This window comes from Neolamprologus brichardi, chromosome 7, assembly GCF_056152115.1.
Source record: "Neolamprologus brichardi isolate AB-2024 chromosome 7, ASM5615211v1, whole genome shotgun sequence".
NCBI lineage: Eukaryota > Metazoa > Chordata > Actinopteri > Cichliformes > Cichlidae > Neolamprologus > Neolamprologus brichardi.
In genome coordinates this window covers 50,266,441-50,285,530 of record NC_142110.1, presented here as the reverse complement: position 1 = coordinate 50,285,530, position 19,090 = coordinate 50,266,441, and the positions used below count along the sequence as shown (strand labels likewise).

At 39.6% G+C, this 19,090-nt stretch overlaps 1 protein-coding gene across 1 annotated transcript; it reads left to right on the top strand.

The window, feature by feature from the left end:
* The first annotated feature begins 140 nt into the window (after positions 1 to 140).
* aff1 (ALF transcription elongation factor 1) lies at positions 141 to 19,065 on the top strand. Its single transcript, XM_006789089.3, has 19 exons — positions 141 to 336; positions 4,663 to 4,783; positions 5,654 to 6,502; positions 8,338 to 8,379; positions 8,519 to 8,605; positions 9,260 to 9,293; positions 10,411 to 10,468; positions 10,955 to 11,096; positions 11,173 to 12,072; positions 12,163 to 12,248; positions 12,338 to 12,551; positions 12,673 to 12,767; positions 12,852 to 12,915; positions 13,009 to 13,145; positions 14,005 to 14,076; positions 14,405 to 14,498; positions 14,621 to 14,658; positions 14,758 to 14,972; positions 16,053 to 19,065. Exons 1-19 carry the CDS (start codon positions 320 to 322, stop codon positions 16,172 to 16,174), a joined length of 3,387 nt encoding a protein of 1,128 aa, XP_006789152.2. The 5' UTR covers positions 141 to 319; the 3' UTR covers positions 16,175 to 19,065.
* Positions 19,066 to 19,090: the final 25 nt, after the last annotated feature.

Here is a 19,090-nt window from a genome sequence, read left to right as displayed (position 1 = left end):
TCTTTCGACACATTTATTTTCGATATATACTTAGAAAAACAAATCGACAGCTTTAGCAATCTTTTTTAACAAATTTGAGTGTATAAAACTGAGGTTGGTCCCCGGATGGCTAAGAAGAGTAGAACAATCCACTAGGCAGACAGAGTGGACAGCCCAAACACGTAGTGGCAGCAGACAACTATCAAACAACGTCGTCCTGACAGTTTTTAAACTAACAACCCACCTTCGCCGGTAAACAATGTGACCAAGTGAGAAGAAGACCTCGGCGAGGACTGTGAGAGACGCATGACAACCAACTTTGGTTGTTGTGAGACGCACCATGACATCTCAGCCGAGGTAGGCAGACGCAGCCGACGCTAGCAGCTACTAGCTGAACGCTAGCTTCCCAGTCCGACCCGTCGGAGTAAGTTAATTAGTTGGATAAGGTCAGCCTGCTCGGTGGCAGCGCTCCGAAGGGTTTATCTGAGGCCAGGTTTAGCTTGAAACTTTGTTGAAATGTTAGCGTTAATTGTTATTTTGTTTACAGGTTAAACTAAAAGCCGTGCAGGGTTTTAGCTCTGTAAGCATTTCGAGGAAGAGGTGGAATCAGCTGGAAACTGCAGGGTCGTGTGAGTTTTAGCAGCTGGGTTAACGGGGCTTGTGTGTTTATAGCAGCTGTTTTGTGTTTTCAGACTGCACGTTTTACGTTCACGTTTGGAGAAAACGTACCGCTTAATAACTCACGGATTATCAAACCTCAGCCGTCGTTTCTTAAAAACTTGGATTTAGTTGGAAAACAGCTGGAGTCGGAAGTATGTGGGCGTCCAAGGCTATTAAAAAAACGCCATATATATATATATATATATATATATATATATATATATATATATATATATATGTGTGTGTATATATATATATATATATATATATATATATATATATGTATATGTGTGTATATATATATATATATATATATATATATATATATATAGAGTGTGACTATATCTAAATATATCTGCCGCGACCAGTTGTGGGTGAGGAGAGGGAGACGAGATAAAAGACACACTATTAAGAAAGAGCTTAATAATAACTGATGATGGCGTGCAAAATGCAGTGAGAGAATGAAAAGGGGTGAGTCTAGAAGAAATGCTCAGTGAATCATGGTAAGCCCCCAGCAGCCTAGGCCTATTGCAGCAAATCGAAGGGAGGGTTCAGGGTCACCCGCTTTGCTCCAACTATGAACTTTATCAAAAGGTTAAGTTTTAAACCTAATCTTAAAAGTATTGAGAGACAGGGAGTCTGTCTCCCAAACCCAAACTGGAAGCTGGTTCCACGGAAGAGGGGCCTGAAAGCTGAAGGATCTGCATCCCATTCTACTTTTAAATATCCTGGGAACTACAAGCAAGTAGCCTATGAAAATGTATGCTATGCCTTCTAAGGATACTGCCCTAGTGAAGCTTTTATAATGTAAGAAAGCACTGGTCCCAGCACAGAACCCAGTGGAACGCCCCATTTATATGAACAAACTGTTTGATAGATTTGCTTCGAACCACTGCGGCGCAGTACCTTTAATACCTGTGTCATGTTCTTATCTGTATAGTAAAATATTGTGGTCTATGGCAGTGAATGCTGCACTGAGGTCTAGCAGGGCAATCATAGAGAGGAATCCACTGTTGCCACAAGATGATGAAGTGTAAATCCTGACTGCAACTCTTCAAATAAACCATTCCTCTGCAGATGACCATTTAGCTGGGGTTTTTTCCCTTTCAAGAATTTCTGAAATAAGAGGAACATTGTTGAATAGTCTGTAAATTGGCTGAGACAGCTGGGTTAAGTGAGTATTCAGTATCAGGTTGATGGTTTTGAAATATATCTGCCCTGCTTGGCAGCTCAAGTTCTCTATATGTCGGGGGCACTTCTGTTGGCAACCCCCATGCCAATAGAAGTGATGTGAATGGCTTTTGAATTCACAAATCTCAAACCACTTATAATGACTTTGACGAAGGAATGATTTTAAAATGGGGAGATCTGTCTGTGACATCTTCCAATTACTTGATTTGTCTCACCAAAATTAAAAAATGAATATAAAATCAATCTAAGAAATATATAAACATGAGTAGTAATCCTCTTCCTACATTTTTAGACAATACAGTAATAAATAAGTAATTATTTTTTTATCCTTTATTTATTTACCCTTTTTTTTCAACGCCTCAGTTGTAAAAGGCTGATAAGGTATTGTTATCACACTGCTGGATGGGAGGGCAGGGGGCGGGGACCCTAAGTTTGTAAATGCAATAAGACCATACAGGAGCTCCAAATTCATACCATAGGTCTATCTACTAAAAATCTCAGACAATCTAAACTTGAGGTCAAGATTACTTTTTCTGAGAACCTTGTGAATGCTATAAATCTAGAATTAGGCAAAAGTGCTTCAAAGGCAAAGCAGTGTGGTCAGTCATGGCACTGACTGTCAGCCATTTTCAACAAAGTTTCAAGATGTAATTTTACCTCATACTACCTTTGGAAACTTGAGTATCTTTGCCATAGAGGTGGTTCTGCATTCTCTTAAATTTGAGACAGATTAGAAGTATGCGTAACATTTTGACAGGATAACTTGATAAAACTGAGTCGCTTTCTAGGTTGGATTGTTGTCTTTCTATATTTATCTGATTTGAGCCCTCAGATTTTGTGACCACTGTCTCAAATTGCTTTGAATTTGTGTTACCACTGACACTGCAAGATCTTTCATCGAAGTGTGTGTGTGTGTGTGTGTGTGTGTGTGTGTGTGTGTGTGTGTGTGTGTGTGTGTGTGTGTGTGTGTGTGTGTGTGTGTGTGTGTGTGTGTACTGTAGGTGGAATTTGCGTCCTTTTGCCATTTCAGTATCGGTACTGCTTTCTTGTGGGTAATTATGCAAGGTTGTTATTTTGCTGTTTTGTCCTGCAGTCACCTAGTTTGTGGTATTTTGTCTTCTGTGACTGGCATTTGTATGCTAGAGCTTTCTCATTCTTCTGTCTCCCAAATTCAAAGGAGTCAGCCAGACTCAAAGTAGTTGACATGATCCCACAGAGGGTTATCTGTATTTTATTTATTTATTTATTTTTCTTTGAACCCCTCCACCCCCCTTGCTGTCAGTATGCTAAGGGACACTTCAAGTTCAGTCACTGCTAAACAGCTCTGGTCCCTCAGATCTCTTATTTTCTGCCAGCTGGCTCCCTAGTTAGGTCTTTGTTGTTGTGGCCTTCGGCATCATTCAGCTGCCTGAGTGTCTACTCCCACAGTCTGACAGACTCCAAAACCCCTGTCTTGGACTGAAGACACTGGACATATAAACCTGGACATCGCAGTGTGGAGGGTGGACAGTGGTGCTGTCCTTGCTCCTGTCGCCTCATAACGAGGAGGTTTAGGGTTCAAACCTGCTTGCTGGCTGCAGTCTTTCTGTGTGGAGTCTGCATTCCCCCACCATGTTAGTTGAACTTGTGATTCTAAATCAGCTATAGGCTTGGAATATGCCAATTTATCTCTTCTGTGCTAGCACTTTGACCTGTCTCAGGTGTAACCCACCTGTCACCTTTTGACTGATGGAATATTCTAACTACATTCTCAAATCTAAGCTGGATTAGCAGAAAAGAAAGTGTATAAAAAGACAGTTAATAGAATCTTTTTAATGGTAATTTTTATTGTAGATGTGCTATCAATAAAAAATAAATTCAAGTCTGTGGAAAACAGGCTCGGTTGTCTTTGATTATTTGGTATTTACCATTTCTGTATGCCTTTTACTTTCTATAAGACACTTGGGTTGTTTCACTTGTGCATCATTGTTATCACCATATACAATCTTCAGAACAAAAGCTTTCATGACTGTTTTGAAAGACTAGCCTGTAATTTTAATATAATCAGCTGTATTGTTTACCCCTTACTGTTTTTGAGGAAGAGCCTGTTACTGGTTTGAGCTTTCAGAGGCGTTTGGCCTTATGCATTTGGCTTAGTCCCAAATTTTTGCTGCTCCACTTGTTGCCATGGAGGCATTCCACTGGGGCCGCTCTCAGTGAGGACGATAACACTGTTTTGGGAAGAAAATAGAAATTTCAAAAGGTACATTAAATGCTTAGTTTTCGTGAGTATATCCAAAGTATGTAGGATGTATTGATTTTCCTCGGAAATGCTTCCATTACATTGTTTTTCTACAGTATAATTTATTATTGTAAACAAGCTTTCTGCCAGTGACAGAATATCCGGACTATTAGTTATAATCATCTATTTTATGTCTGAAGAGCTGCATGTTATCTTTGGGGACTAGAAAGAACAGATGTGAATGTTTTTGGTGAATCCTCAGGGCACCTGTGAGTCCAATTACAAATGTCTGTTCATATGACGGATGGCACCTTCTCCCATTAGACCTTGTTGCTCTGCCTCTGGGGTAAATAAGAGTATGATATGATGCCCGAAAATTGTAGTCACGAAATTTCAGGATCTCTTAAGCCAAACCCAGTTTCAGCAATAATGTCAGAAAACAAATAAGGGTTGCATTACAGTCTTAAACCATTTAGTTAACCATGTCTCCATAGTTTGATGGTAAGCTTTCCACTTTATTGTCGATCTCTGTGTCTTGGCTATTTTGTTATGCTGGTATACTTGTAAAAGCAGTTCAGTTAACATCTGTCTTTCTTTGTAATCCTCTGCAGTGCACACGATGGAGAGAGGCACCTCCTTCGCCTCCGAGCATGGCAACAGAGGGTCCAAGAAGCCAGCCAAACCCAAGAACCTAAGCCTGAGAATGTACCCCTTTTTGGGGAGCCATACAAGGTAAAACATGCACCTGTAGGTTTTAATTCTTGTGGTTATGTATAGCAAGGTTTTCTTTTTGTGTGTGAGGGTTTTTTTTTTTTTTTTTTTAAATGTTAATGACTGCAACAGAGTGACATTGTGACAGTATGTGCAGAACAGGTTTAGGCAGTTTTTACATCATGAATACAATATCTGGTGTATTTGATATGCATTTAAAGAGTCCTGCCAGATATTCCTTCTTTAGTCTTTGCATCCCAGTCTTTACCACTTTCATTGCTGTCTTTAAATCTATTCAGTCTCCTGGAAAGTGAACATTACTGATCATGCTAACTCACTATAAAGAGGATTTAAGATTTTTTTTTTTTCCATTGCCTTATTTTTAATTGATGGCTAATTGTAGCAACTTTTAGAAAACTATTGGATAAGAATAAAGTTTTGTTTTGTTTTTTTGGTGGGTTTTTTTTTTTCCGAATGTGAAAAGAGAAGGACTGTATGTAGCCTGAGAGATAAAAGCCAAGTCCTTGTGGTCAGCTTTTTATTAATTTATTTTTATTCAAATACTCCCTCTCCTGTGTGGCTGAAGACTTTTTTTGAATATCTATTTGTTAATTTCCCTTTATTGGTTTGTATGTATTTGAGTGTGAGCACCTATGCAGCTTTTCTTAGTCCATTTTAGAGGATATCATATGCCAGGACTTTGGTGCCTGAGGGGTTTTGTGTTTGCTAGAACACAAAACCCCTCACTCTCTGTCACTCTCAGCTGTGTGTGGATTATGTTTGTGAACTAGAAGCAACCAGACAGACTTTGAGTTCGGGGCAGTTATGTTTGGAAAAATGCTTTATAGGCTGAATATCGTCCTTCTATTAACATGTTGATCCTTTTTGTAGACAAACAAAGGAGATGAACTTTCCAATCGAATCCAGAGGATGCTGGGCAATTATGAAGATGTGGATACTCCCTCACCACTTTCCATTGAGACGATACCCACTCCCGCTTATGCAAACCTCTCACAGTCAGATCAGGGTCAGTTAAACACAGATAAATCAACCAAACCTCCAATTCAGAACCAGGTCCTTTCCATGTCCACACAAAGCCAGAAGGAGCCTTCTAGTAACTCCTTGCACCCCATGAGAGGAGTTACTACCACTTCCCCGACTCACCATGGACATTCATCCACTTTCTCAAAGCCACCTTTAAACCACAGTCAGGGCAGTCAGCTTAACCACTCAGCACATCCTCAACAACAACAAAAGAAGAACGAAGTCTTCTCAGACCTCAGGGACCGTGCCAGTCTTTACCACAAAATGTCTGATCAGTCTGACGATGTTAAGCCGCTACCCTTCGTACATTCCAGTGACCATAATCACATGGACATGGACACTAAGGACACTGTTGATGAATATCAAGGGTCCACAGACCATGCCTCTGAGTCTTCCAGCAATGTAGATGTTTCCACATTGAAAATTAAACAATCCCCTAAGGATGTATCACTGCCTGAAGCTAACAAAACTAACGCACTACCCTCCCAGACTTTTCCTCTCCTGTTGTCATCTAAGCAGCCCAGTGTGGTCATGACCCAGAAGCCAACAGCATACGTACGGCCCATGGATGGGCAGGACCAGTTGGTCACAGAGTCACCTGAGCTCAAGCCTTCACCAGAACCATATGCACCACTGCCAGAGTTGATAGGCAAGTCTGACCTGGGTAAAACAAAGAAAGCGCCACAATTTTTGGAGGTGAGTTAATTGTCTTAGATATTACAGCTTAGCAACTGTGAAATGTGCAATTTTTTTTGAGTAAAATAACAATGACAAAGTACTTTAATTTATTTGAAAAAACATAAATGAAATGCATTTATATAGCACTTTATCCAATTTTGCCTCCTATACTCTTGTTACTAACTGCTAGCAGTGGGCTACCATGTTGCTAGCCCAACTGTCAAAACTTTATTGGGGTTAAGGGTTAACAACACTCTCTCTTCCTGAACAATAATGCCTAAACAAGTTGATTATGGTGCTATGGTAAATGCACTTTTCGGGATGCATTATAAATAATAAATAGGTTTGAGTGTATCGAGCCAGGAGAAAGTTAGCTTGGCATAGATGCCACACAGCCAGTAAAAGTTAAACTTGTTTTTTTTTTTTTTTTTGCCGTATCACTTGTACCTGTGTAACGCAAACAAGATGAAACCTACCAGTTAGCGATAGAAAGAACAAGGTTATTTGTTTTTCACTCTCAATGCCAAGCTAAGATAGTTCGTTCGTTCATTCATCATCAAGTGGTAATGTTGCCAGAAAACAAATGTCAAAGTATTAATTTAAAAGAAAAGTCAGAAACGGTTGTAAAAGATTAAAAAAAAAAAAAAAAAAAAAAAGTCCATTTCAAGATTAGCTACTGCCACTTAAAGCCATTCATTCTGTCAAGCTTGTGATATTAAGCCCACAACATCCAGAGCTGGAGGAAATTTGGTTTTGTTAATAATGTGCGTTATTACAAATACAGTTGTATTACTGGCAAATTATCTTTAATGTCTCCACAATTTGCGGTGATTCTACTTGATTGTTCACTACGTTGAAAACATCTTGTTCTTTTTTTGCTTTTTTGAGAATTGGGCAGAACTCCAGCTGAACTCTATTCATCTGTTCTCTATCACACGCACAAACATACACCCAACCCTTGCACCTGCACTGCTCCGCACCTCCCCCTTACCCTCCTGCAGCAGCAAATCTGTGTGAATAAGCTGCTGTATTTGCTGCTGGGACAAATCCAGTGCAAGATAGCTTCGCAGTGACTCACTTGGATTTCTTACTAACGCCTCATCTGCATACGGCTATAGATGTCTTATGTCTTATCTTCTGTTGTTAGAAACACAATGTAATCACTGTTTCATTTTACAATCGGATGAGTTCTACATTATTTATCACAAGAGTATGGAAACTCCTGAAAACGATGCAGCGTCTTGAAAGTTTACTGTGTAAATATTACATAATGTCTTTTGAGCACGTGCTCATGTCTTTCTCAGGTGGACAGTATGATGTTGCAAGCAGCCTGTGTTTGGCCCATTCAGTCTGACCTTATCTCAAACACTATCCATTCAGAAGGAAAAACTGGGAGAGACTCCTGAAAACAAACAGAAATGTAGCATGTGGACTTATGTGTTTGTAGTATTTATCTAATGTAGCTGCCTGATATAGAGTATTGACAGTTGTTGCTTATTTTGACTGTTTAATCAGAAACGCACACCTCAGCCCACTGTTTAGTCAAATGTCATACATACGAAATACGATTTTCCACCCTCTTATGCAGAAGTCTTTCTGTATCTAGCACAGGGATGAAATTCTTTTTTTCTTATTATCTTATAACAATATTAATTCCTATTACTTTTGAAAACTATACAATTTTCAGTGCTGATGAGGGACAGCTATTGCATTATCACTGTCTCTTGGCTATAAATTTTGGAGTTAATGATGTGAGATGTTGAAGACAGATTTGCTGATCTTTATTTTGTTTAAAGATCTTTGGGTACTTTCAGAAATGAATAACTATAGTTTTGTTTTGTTTTACTCCGTAGACAAAGACAGATGAAGCTCAATGTGTAGAGGACATCTTAAGGGTAAAAATACCTGCTTGCGTTCTTATTTTCAATTCAAAGGCAAAGGATGAAATTAACAAACGTGTTGGGACTCCAGTAAGAGTGTATGCAGCATGCACTACACGTACAATAAATATCCCTTTGTTTTTTCTCTCTATAGGAAATGGCTCATGCTTGGCCACCTCTCCTAAAAACTATATGCACACCAAGCACAGATGAGCCCCCCAAGTCCCCTTTCCTAGCCAAGGTAAAAAATCTGATTTTATGTTTCACGTGTCTATATAAGTGCAGGGGTCTTGGTTGCCTCATTATTTCCTTCTGTCAAACTTGAAATTATTGAGCAGAGGTCAGTCACTGTAGGAGACAGAATAAATCTTAATTCTTCTAAGGTGCTATGAAGTATTTTGTATCTTATAGTCTTCAATGAAGTCCAGATTGGCCAAGTTATTTTCTTTTAAACTATAGTTGTGCAAAAGCCCCCTCAAATTTTGACAAATTCACATCAAGTACTGTGGTGTGACTGAGTCACACACTGGCAATAAGTCCATGCAGCTGTGCAGTGGCCTTAGACATTAGGAGATAATTTACACATCACTTTTATGCTTCCCCAAGGATGGATATTTTTGGCTTTCACTACTGTCAGCCATAGGTCAACTTCTCAGTTACACAAGTCAAGTTAGATTACATCTGTGATTAAATTAGCTTTGCTTTTGTTTCTCTCAGAATAATCTTTTCATGACCTCTAAAATCAGCACAAAAAAGCTTTAAAAGCTGTAACATAGGTCTTGTTGCTAAAGCGTTTATCAGTTGAGCCTAAACGTGGGCATAAATGTGCAGATATAGATCAAGTACAAGTATGACCTTGATTAACACTAGCATGTTTCTTTATCTGTCTTTACAGGAAGCAAAGCATGCCTCTTCATGTCCAGGACAGAGTGAGTGAAGCGAAGAAGTATTCAGTCATAGATCAAGCAACCTTAGTTAGAAATGCTGTTTTCTATACTATCTTGAAAAATCGGCAGTGAATGCAAACCAGGTGCTAGTCTGTTATGTTTGCGGTTGATGGTGGTAGCAGGCGGCTCTGTCATGTGATCTATTAAACAGGCTCTTTTCTGTGGCCACAGATCTGAGAAACCACCCACAGTTTTATTTCATCTTATCTAAATGAGAGAAGTAGTGAATGGTGTTTTACTTCTTAGTTTCCACTTATTATTGTTTTCACTATGATGCCTTTCATTTAAGCAACAGCACTGACACAGCTCTGACCTATCAAGGCATGGATGGAGGACCTGTGAGGGTCTACTATTGTGTCTGGCACTTGAACATTGGCATCAAGTCCCTTGGGGTCCTGTGGTTTGTGAGGTTGCTCAGTTAGATTGAGATCTGGAGTGTTTGATGACTGCATCATTGCCTTGCACCCTTTGCAATGTTGCTAAAGCTGTTTCTGAGCTGTTTTACAGTGTAATCTGGCATATGGTAATGCAGGAGTAGGCTCCTGCCTGGAGAGTGCCATGCGCATGTACACCCTGCTTTGGATAGTTTGTAGATGTCAGTGTATAAATGCTTAAATGGTAGGAATCCCAGGACAACAGAGCATGATCAGTATCATTTATGTAACATTTCTGGATATCAGTGGATTTTTCCATCAACTTTTTACATGAAATGAATTAAGTACAACTCTGGTGCTCTGTCAAAGATGGAAAAATGTTCTATAGGGAAAGTGAGTGGAGGCAGTGTATTAAGTCTTCCTTTAGCTTGACATATTGGTTAAATGTCACCAACTTTCAGGTCCTACTGGCAAAGGCGGATGTGCAGTTACTCAGTAACTCCCAGCTGTTGAAGTACCTGCCATCAAATATGGCGGGTGCCGTGTTTTACCAACACAAGTTAAAAGTACACACACCAAAGATCCATATAGTGTGTGAATGCCATGATATGAGACATAATCTTTAAAATCCAAACTCTGCCAGTAGATTTCAGTGCAAAGGCTTAAAACCACTTTAAACTTCCGTTGTTTATTTTGTTGTACTAATTCTTGTTTACTTTTTCCAGGAAACCATGACTCCTTACCTCCTGAGTCATCTCATCCCAGCCAACAGATGTCCTCATCGTAAGTGCCGTGGCAGTTAGCTGAAATGTGAATTGCCAGCCAAAGAACCATGCTAAACTCAAAAGGAAATCACTGGTTTTCTGCTATTTACTGAATTATTTTTCTAAACAGACTTCACTTGCATCACTCCATATTTAAGTAGTACTATTTAATTTAAAACCCAAGTGTATCAGCATTATTGTTATTGTTATTATTGTTATTGTTGTTACTATTATTGTTATTGTTGTTATTATTGTTACAAAGGGGGGGAAAAAAGCAGCAAACAAAAATTGTTAATTGCTGAAGTGGTTTATTATCAAAAAAGTAGCAGATTAATTTAAACAACTAATGATTTAATTCAGTCTTTGTGGCTTTAAATTTATTTTAAAACAGTGCACTTATTGAATTGTTCCATCAATTTTTTTTTCTGGTACATATTTGCCGAATGTATTACTACTAGAGAAAAACTGTGAATATTGATCCGGTGTTTGTGTGTTTTTGATGAAGTTCATTTGAAGGGGCACATTCCAGCGGGGTAGAGTCTATGAGCTCCAGTGAATCGGAGAGTAGCTCGGGATCAGATTCAGAGACTGAAAACTCTACTGTGGAGCCACCTCAGCCTCCAGCTGGCACCTCAGTTAAAACTGCGGTAACCGTTCACTTTTATATGTACATGTACAGAATCTTTATGTTCGTCATTTTCTGAAATCAACTTGTGTTTGCAGGCTGACGCCCCAGCAGTGAGCCATGAGGACTGGCAGTTGGGAAACTGGATCAGGTCCAGCCAACCAAATTCTGGCAGTGAAAGCCAAAGCGCGGTACTTGTTCCTGAGAACACCTCTCATAAAGAACAACAGTTCACTCAAGACTTCAAAAACTCCAGCGTTCAAGTGGTTGACTCTACTGGGGAGTCTCAGCCTCAGCTTTCTTCTCACCACACAGACAGCACCGCCATTTCTCAGCAAAGCAGTGAAAGCTCTCAGGACAACTGTTGTCTGCAAAGTCGCCAAAAATCTCTCTCTGCTAATGTGAACAGCTCAAAGAAATTCTCAAAATCAGTGAAAGGAGGTTGTCCAGACCGCACTGATGCAGCAACCCCTGTGAAATGTGAGGAAGCGGTAACAGCTCAAACAAAATACCCATGTTTCACAGATAGACCCAAGGTAAAGACGAAAGTAGGACACTGCAAAAAAAGTAAGGAAGGCAGTAATGGTAAAAGAGACATTAAAAGGACTAAACTCAATTCACAGCATTTTCCTAACTCCTGCCCCGCCCAAAGCCCTGTTCAGCCTGCCCCACTAGTCAGCATCAGTTGTAGCAAATCCAACGCAGAGACCATCTGCCAGACGGGCACCAAGATGCCTCACAAAACGACCCACAAGCACTTAGAGAAGCCTGGGCGTATTGCCAAGGCTTCTCTGGACCTCGAGAGGACTCCCAGATCCCTAATGGTGAAGATAGAGCTAAGTCTGCTCTCAAGAGTGCCCCAGACCTCTGGCATTCACCAAGGAATTCCCAGCACTGCAAAACAATGCGCACCGGTCATGGATCCAGATAAAGTAGGCGGTGGTACTTCTGCAACACACAGCCACACTAAAACCAGCAGGAAGAGTAAACCACAAAATGTGAGAAGCATGAGGTTTGGTGCTGTTCTAGTAAACATACATGTGCACGGAAAGTTTTTATTTTATTGCTTGATTTGTCCTCTTCTCTAGGCTGAGGTAGACAAAGGTCTTCCCAGGAAGAAACAGAAGCTGGAAAACAAGAACGCTTCATTGACAAAAGTTTCTGTGAAACTGAAGTAGGTCCCCTAAATTGGTCAGATCTTTATCATTTAACCATCTTACACTGTGTACCTTGAACTGTCCTCAATGATCTTGTCACCTGCAGATGTTCAAGCAGTCTAGCAGAGGCGCAGCAGTGGAAGAAGGCCAAGAAAGATTGTCAGCCCCCCGAACCATCTGAAGATGCTGCTAAAAAGTCAAAGCTTCACAAGAGCCAGGTGAAAACACAAGAATCGAGTAAGAAAACAGAAAAGAAAAAGGTGTCTCATAAACACAAGAAGAGCAATGGAAAATCCACAGAGCACCCAAAGTCTGAAACGGTAAATATCCTTCTTTTCCTTTAACCAGTAATTTGATTAAGTGATTTGTAATTTAATCAGAAAACTTGGCTCTTAGTAAGCAGAATTCAAATTTTAACCAAGATGTGCCCTGCAATCCTAGAATAAGTCCCCAAAGGTCAGCTTTGCTGTAACATCATCATCACAGCCCCTCAGCGAAGCTGTGGCTAACAGATCCTTGCTCAAATCTGAAGAGAGGTAAGATTCATTGCTTGTAATGTCAGCTAATATCCTGCTTATGTATTTTTGGTGCTCCTCTCACACTAGTACTTTATCTCACAGACAACATCCAGTGAAGCATTACATAAAAGAGGCCAAAAGACTGAAGCATAAAGCAGATGCAGAGGTAGGTTTTCTTTAACTTGATTTTATAAAGTTTTATCCAGTTCAGAGTCATACAACTAACTAATGACCAATATGTACATGTTTCTCTCCGTAGTCGGATAAGCTCAGTAAAGCTTTCAACTACCTTGATGCTGCCATGTTCTTTGTTGAGAGTGGCATTGCCATGGAAAAAGATCCACAGACGTTGTTGTCTTCCTACACAATGTTTGCAGAGACTGTGGAACTCCTCAAGTAAGAAACTGCATGTATCAGAGCTTGTTTGCACTATTATAACTTTTGTTGGTGTAATGGCAAAGCTACAGAGTAAAAGTGCTCCAGGTTTTGGATACATTTAACAGTTCTGATAAGTTTATTCTGAAATGTTAACATTTTAAATGGAGCCCGTCTGATATAGGAATTTTATGACCGATACCATTTTTTAAAAATTTATTAATGATGATATTCCACTATAATATTTATATAATATAATATTTCTGTAACATTTATTCTCTGCCTATCTGCTTGGATCATCTGGTTGTTGTTTTTTGTAGGGTTTGAATGAAGCTGCAACACACGGTCCTGTTGTGGGCAAACTATGTAACAATGTAACAGTGTAACTCTTTTTAAAAATTAGATTTATCCACTGTTCTAATCAGCTACATAAAACGTAGATAAATGACTGATATCAGCCAGTAATGTGAGATCACAAGTAAGTTGGACTCTAAATACTTTCAAAGTAAATAATTTTTTATGTGATGCAGAAGCAGTCTATCATAATGTGATATAAAATTGTAATGTTCCAATGAGAGCCTTATAGAAAAACAATAGCATCTTATAACGCTGTTTTAGTTAGCACAGTAAAAATTGCCTTTAATACGCCTGGCACCAGGATATATTCAAGAGTGAATTAATAGTGGAAGCAGACGCATGCCTGTAAATCATGTCGCCAAGTACAGAGCAGGGAAAATGTGTCTTTTAACTTTCAAGACACTCAAGCAAGTAATTTATATTTCTCTAGAAGAAGACAAACATTTGTCACAGTGTATCTATGGTATTTGTATTTTGGTTCTGAGTTTGATCCATGACTTGATCTGACTTTCTAATTTCACAGGTTTGTGCTGAAACTTAAAAACTCAGTGGACCTTTCTGCTCCGCCCCCAGAGAAAGACTTTCTAGTTTTATGGTAAGGTTTAAATGATGAGTAATGTGCTGTTTTCTCCATTTATTACAATGTCTGAGACCCTATTAACCTGTGAAGGTTTGTCTTGATGCCTCCTCATGTAACGTTAGTTCAGGAAGTTAGACTGTATCACTGGAAACTGACTGATATGTAGTAGCATAAAGTTCTTATTAAACAATTCCTCACATGTCTAAATATGTTGTCAAAGAAAGCGTAAGCAAATAGAAATAAGAAATTAGGAGTTGTAGAATAGATGGATAATATTCACTATTATTCTGTTGTTTGTTTGTAGTCATGTGACCTATGAGTAACAGTCATGTGTGTCCTGTAGTTTGAAGTGCCAGTCTCTCCTGCAAATGGCCATGTTTCGACACAAACACAAAGCTGCACTAAAGTATTCAAAGACCCTCACTGAACACTTCAGTGTAAGTATTTAAAGGAGATGGCTTGTAATGGCAGATTGCCTTATTACTTGTAGAAAATGGCATTGCTGTATGAGCACAGGAGCTGGTCAATATTTGTTTTGCTGATTAAATTTCTCTTGCAGAGCTCTGCTCAGGCAACACACAATCCTCAAACATCTAGGCAAGTCATTTTCTTTCTATATTACAGTAACGGGTACATTGCTCTCAACTGTGTAAAGACATTCTGTACTTGTATTTTTTTTTAACAATTCTCCTTTAGAGTGGGAGACAACCTGTCCACCTGCCTGCCATCTCCAGCCACCACCTCAGGTCTTAGCTCTAACCACAGTGCCAGTGGGTTGGTTGTGGGCAGTACTGTGGCAGTTCCTCAAGCCATTGAACAAATGACTTTCACCTATGTCAACATCACATCATTGTTTTTGAGTGCTCATGACATCTGGGAGCAGGCAGAAGAGTTGGCACGTAAAGGCAGCGGTAAGAACAAAGGAAAAGAGACCAAAGGTTAAAGAAGGTTAAAACGACCTGGAAAGCACAGTGAATGTTTGTAGTGTGGAGGGACTTAAAGGCATTGGTTGTGCTTTTCTAACCACACAGGACACTTTAATTATTGTGCTTTAATAATGATGCAAATAGTCACTTGTCGGATGTTCATAAGCAATTAATCTGTTGATTTTAAAAACTCCACTAGGTTTACAAGAAACATTTTATCAATCATAATGCGCCATCACCAAAGGCAAAGGATGCAAAGTTGGTCAGCCAGTAAAATTTAGTTGTGTGCAGCTGCAGTGAGAAGGGTTTTCCCCTCATAGCTGGCATCTGCTTGACAAGGATTTAGGACATAACGAAAAATTGTGTATTTTTTAATTGCAGTTTATGCATAGGAAATTGTGTGCGAAACTAAGGTAATATTGAGAGAAACTGCAAAGTATAGATGACAAACTAAGGAAATATTGAAAGATCCAGTTGTTTTGCTTGCCCTGTTGCTTTGCTGTTCCTGTAGGCAGCTGACATTCTCGGTATGCATCACTGACTAACTTGTACCGTGCTACATCACATTTATTTAAAAAAAATAAAAAAACAACGAATTAACAAATTAAAATTGTTTGACTGACTTGTTTTTGGCAGCACGGTGGTTAGCACTGTTGCCGCACAGCAAGAAGGTCCTGAGTTCAATTCCACCATCAGGCTGGGGTCTTTCTGTGTGGAGTTTGCATGTTCTCCCCGTGTTTGCGTGGGTTCCCTCCGGGTACTCCGGCTTCCTCCCACCGTCCAAAGACATGCAGCTTGTGGGGATAGGTTAATTGGATAATCCAAATTGCCACTGGGTGTGAATGTGCGAGTGAATGTGGGTGCGAATGGTTGTCTGTCCCTGTGTGTTGGCCCTGCGACAGACTGGCGACCTGTCCAGGGTGTACCCCGCCTCTCGTCCTATGACAGCTGGGATAGGCTCCAGCGCCCCCCGCGACCCTGGAAAGGATAAGTGGAAGCGAATGGATGGATGGACTTGTTTTTGTTTGTGGAGCTTTACCATGCTTTTGTTTTCATGTGTTTCAGGTATGTTGGCAGAGCTGGACACTGTTATGGGGCCTTTAAACCTGTCTTCAGATATGACCTCCATGGTCCGCTACACAAGACAAGGTGTTTACTGGCTGAGGCTGGACAGCCAAAAGGTATGACACCGAAGGCCTGTGAACCTTCAAGCTGCCTCTCACTGCCTTAAATTCACGTTGGTATGATTACCCTGATCACAACCTCAGCTTACCCTCAGGCTTGTGCCATTTTTGGCATGGACATTGACTAATCTCGTCGACAGTATCGATGCGGATGCATGCTCTAATGGCTAGATTTTGGATTCCCCATCAAGAAGACAACACACACTGATGCTCTTGTTCTTCCTGTCGCCTTGTTTTCCTGGCACTTTAAAAACATGGACGTATGCTGAAAACCACACCTTCAGATGATGTCAGAAAATACTTACAAATTGGGGCTTAGTGGCATTTGAATGGAAGCACATCGGATATTTTTGAAAATGGACTTTGGTCCTACTTGGCTGATAAACACAGTTGTGGTGGAAGTACTCACAAAGGTGTTACTTTTTTATGCTGATTATACCAACTTTTGTTATTGATGTCAGGAAACGCAGCAGTTAAATGATATTTAGTCTCAACTTTTCCTGGTTAATTTTATTTCATATCTGTTTCATTCTGAAAGTTAAACTTAGGCTTTTGTATTTTGAATTTTTTTTTTTCTGCTAAAGACCATGAAGTGTGTTGCAGAAGTGCCAGATGGTTACATTAAATTGGCATTTAATTTATTCATTTTAAATTCTCCATATTGGAATCTGTTTTCTGTTGTTTCAAATTGGCTTTGTCAGATTGACAGCACTGTGGTTGTACAGAGACACAGTGCAGGTGCAATAAGAAGGCTAAATGATAAGTACATGCATTAATCACAATCAGATGAATGAAGGTATGTTGGGGTACAACTAACATACGAACAAAGGTGAGAGGCAGAGTTGGAAAAACCTTTATTTCAGAGGGGCTGTATCTGCACAGGCATTTTCAGAAGCCGTTGTGTATCAGGTGCAAGTGTAGTCTTGTTGATTTCAAGTTCTAAACATTTCATTTTGTGTCCTACCTTTCTGCTCCTGTGAGGAATGCTGTTTTTGTGTGAATGATGACTGGGAAGTACCTGACTCACTGGTGAATCATGGTTAATGGTTTTTTGGAATAATGGTGAAGCTGTGGTACGGGGTGATCTGGCTGCAGTACCGTTTAATTGTAGTGCCTAGTTTGTTAGACCAAAGCAGACTTCATTTTATTCCTGTCATCAAGTCAAAGAAGATTGCACTTTTGGCCTCCTACTTGTGGAAACTATAGCGTTCAAGTGTCAAATAAAAGCAACGCACACGTTGAGTTTCTAGTCCCTGTGATCATTCCTGCTGTCCATGCTGGCTGTGAAAAGGTACACAATTCACAGTGCTCTTCTTGTGTAACCAAATTCTTGCTTGTGTCTCTACAGACATACTGTAGTTGCACATGGTTGGCACAGACAACCAGGTAAAATATCTTGCAACCTGATCTCATCTCAATTTGTGCATTTATGAGGTGCAGCTGGCCAAACATGGTACATCCTCAGGACAAAGGAAGCACAGTGCTACTGTTATACCACTGCTAATGCCTGAAGCTTTTGTTGAGCTTGCTTAAAAGAACAGGAAGGTAGAGTCAGGTGACCTGAAATCAGCCATTACAAGCCAATATGGTCAGATTCAGTGGACATGTCACTGCTTTTAACTTGTATTTTTCCTTATATGCTCTTGATGCAGATCAAATGTAAACACAGGTCACTGGATCTGCTTCCAGAGATTCAGCTGAACAGAAAAAGGGAATTTTGAACAAAAAGATCAGATTGAGTTCAGCTTACAAAAGCATTTTTATGCAAAATGAGGACTGTGGATTTTGTCCCCTAACACTTTCATTTTTATTGCTTCATGAACAGAAGGAAACATTTCAATATCCAGTGATCATTTCCATGCATGCAAAATGTGAACCTGGCCTTTAACCAAAGGCGTGTCTTCAAGTCCTTGTGTAAACAAAAGAAAAAGGTCTTTCTTTGGCTGTGATGGTGGATGTAGTGGTTCACTTTGAGCCTGTTTGTCAGTCTGTGTTGCCTTTAAACTAGATTGTTGTAGTCATTAACAAAGAAGATGCTATTTAATGTTTCCTTCAGTTTTTGCACCAGTAAGCTTGATCTGTGTTCCCACACTTTGGTTGGCAAACTTTAACTTAATCAGTGGGAAACTATGGCTTACTAATGAGAGTTTTGAGCATTTTGTACTTAATTTCAGCGCATTATTGTGCAGAAGGGCTGTTTCCAAGACCAACGTGACTGTGTTAGTCGTTATTGTTTACTCCAAGTTTGGCTCACAGCAATACAGTTTGGGTTGGTAACATTGGTTACACAAGTTTTATTTGGGGGGGGGGGATACAGAAATGATCAGTGAGTAATTATTGAAGCAGAAAAAGAAACTTTGGTTTAGACTAGTGCCATATGTGCCACTGGGTTTTGGAAGTTTCACTTTTTAAATTGGTCGTTTCGGTGTAGTTACAAGATTTAAATAAGGGCTGAAAAACGATCAAAGTATTCTGAATTTTATTTTCTCATAAATAAAATTATTATTCTTTGTAAGTAAGAACCACTGGTGCCATGGAATGTGGGATTACATTTTATGTACAGATCCTCAGCAGTTTCTTACCTTGGATGCCTCCATGAATGGAAACTGCAAAATTTGTCATTCAGGATTTATAAACTGTGCAACTTTATCAGTTTTCCGAATTCCTGGGTTCTTGTACTTTCTCATCTGTGGCTTTATTCTCATTATCTTTGGTTGTTGGTGCTTCATTTATGAGTTGCTCCGCAACAGATTTGTCTAAATAATTATTTACTGGAAACATGTCTAAAAAGGGTTTTTGAAGGATGTTTGTGTTTCATTTTGTAAAATATGTTTAAAAAAAATAAATTTTTTGTGTTGCAGTGTACAGACATGAATAAACACTGGAAATGAAAACACGGTTGTTTGTTTTATTTTAAAA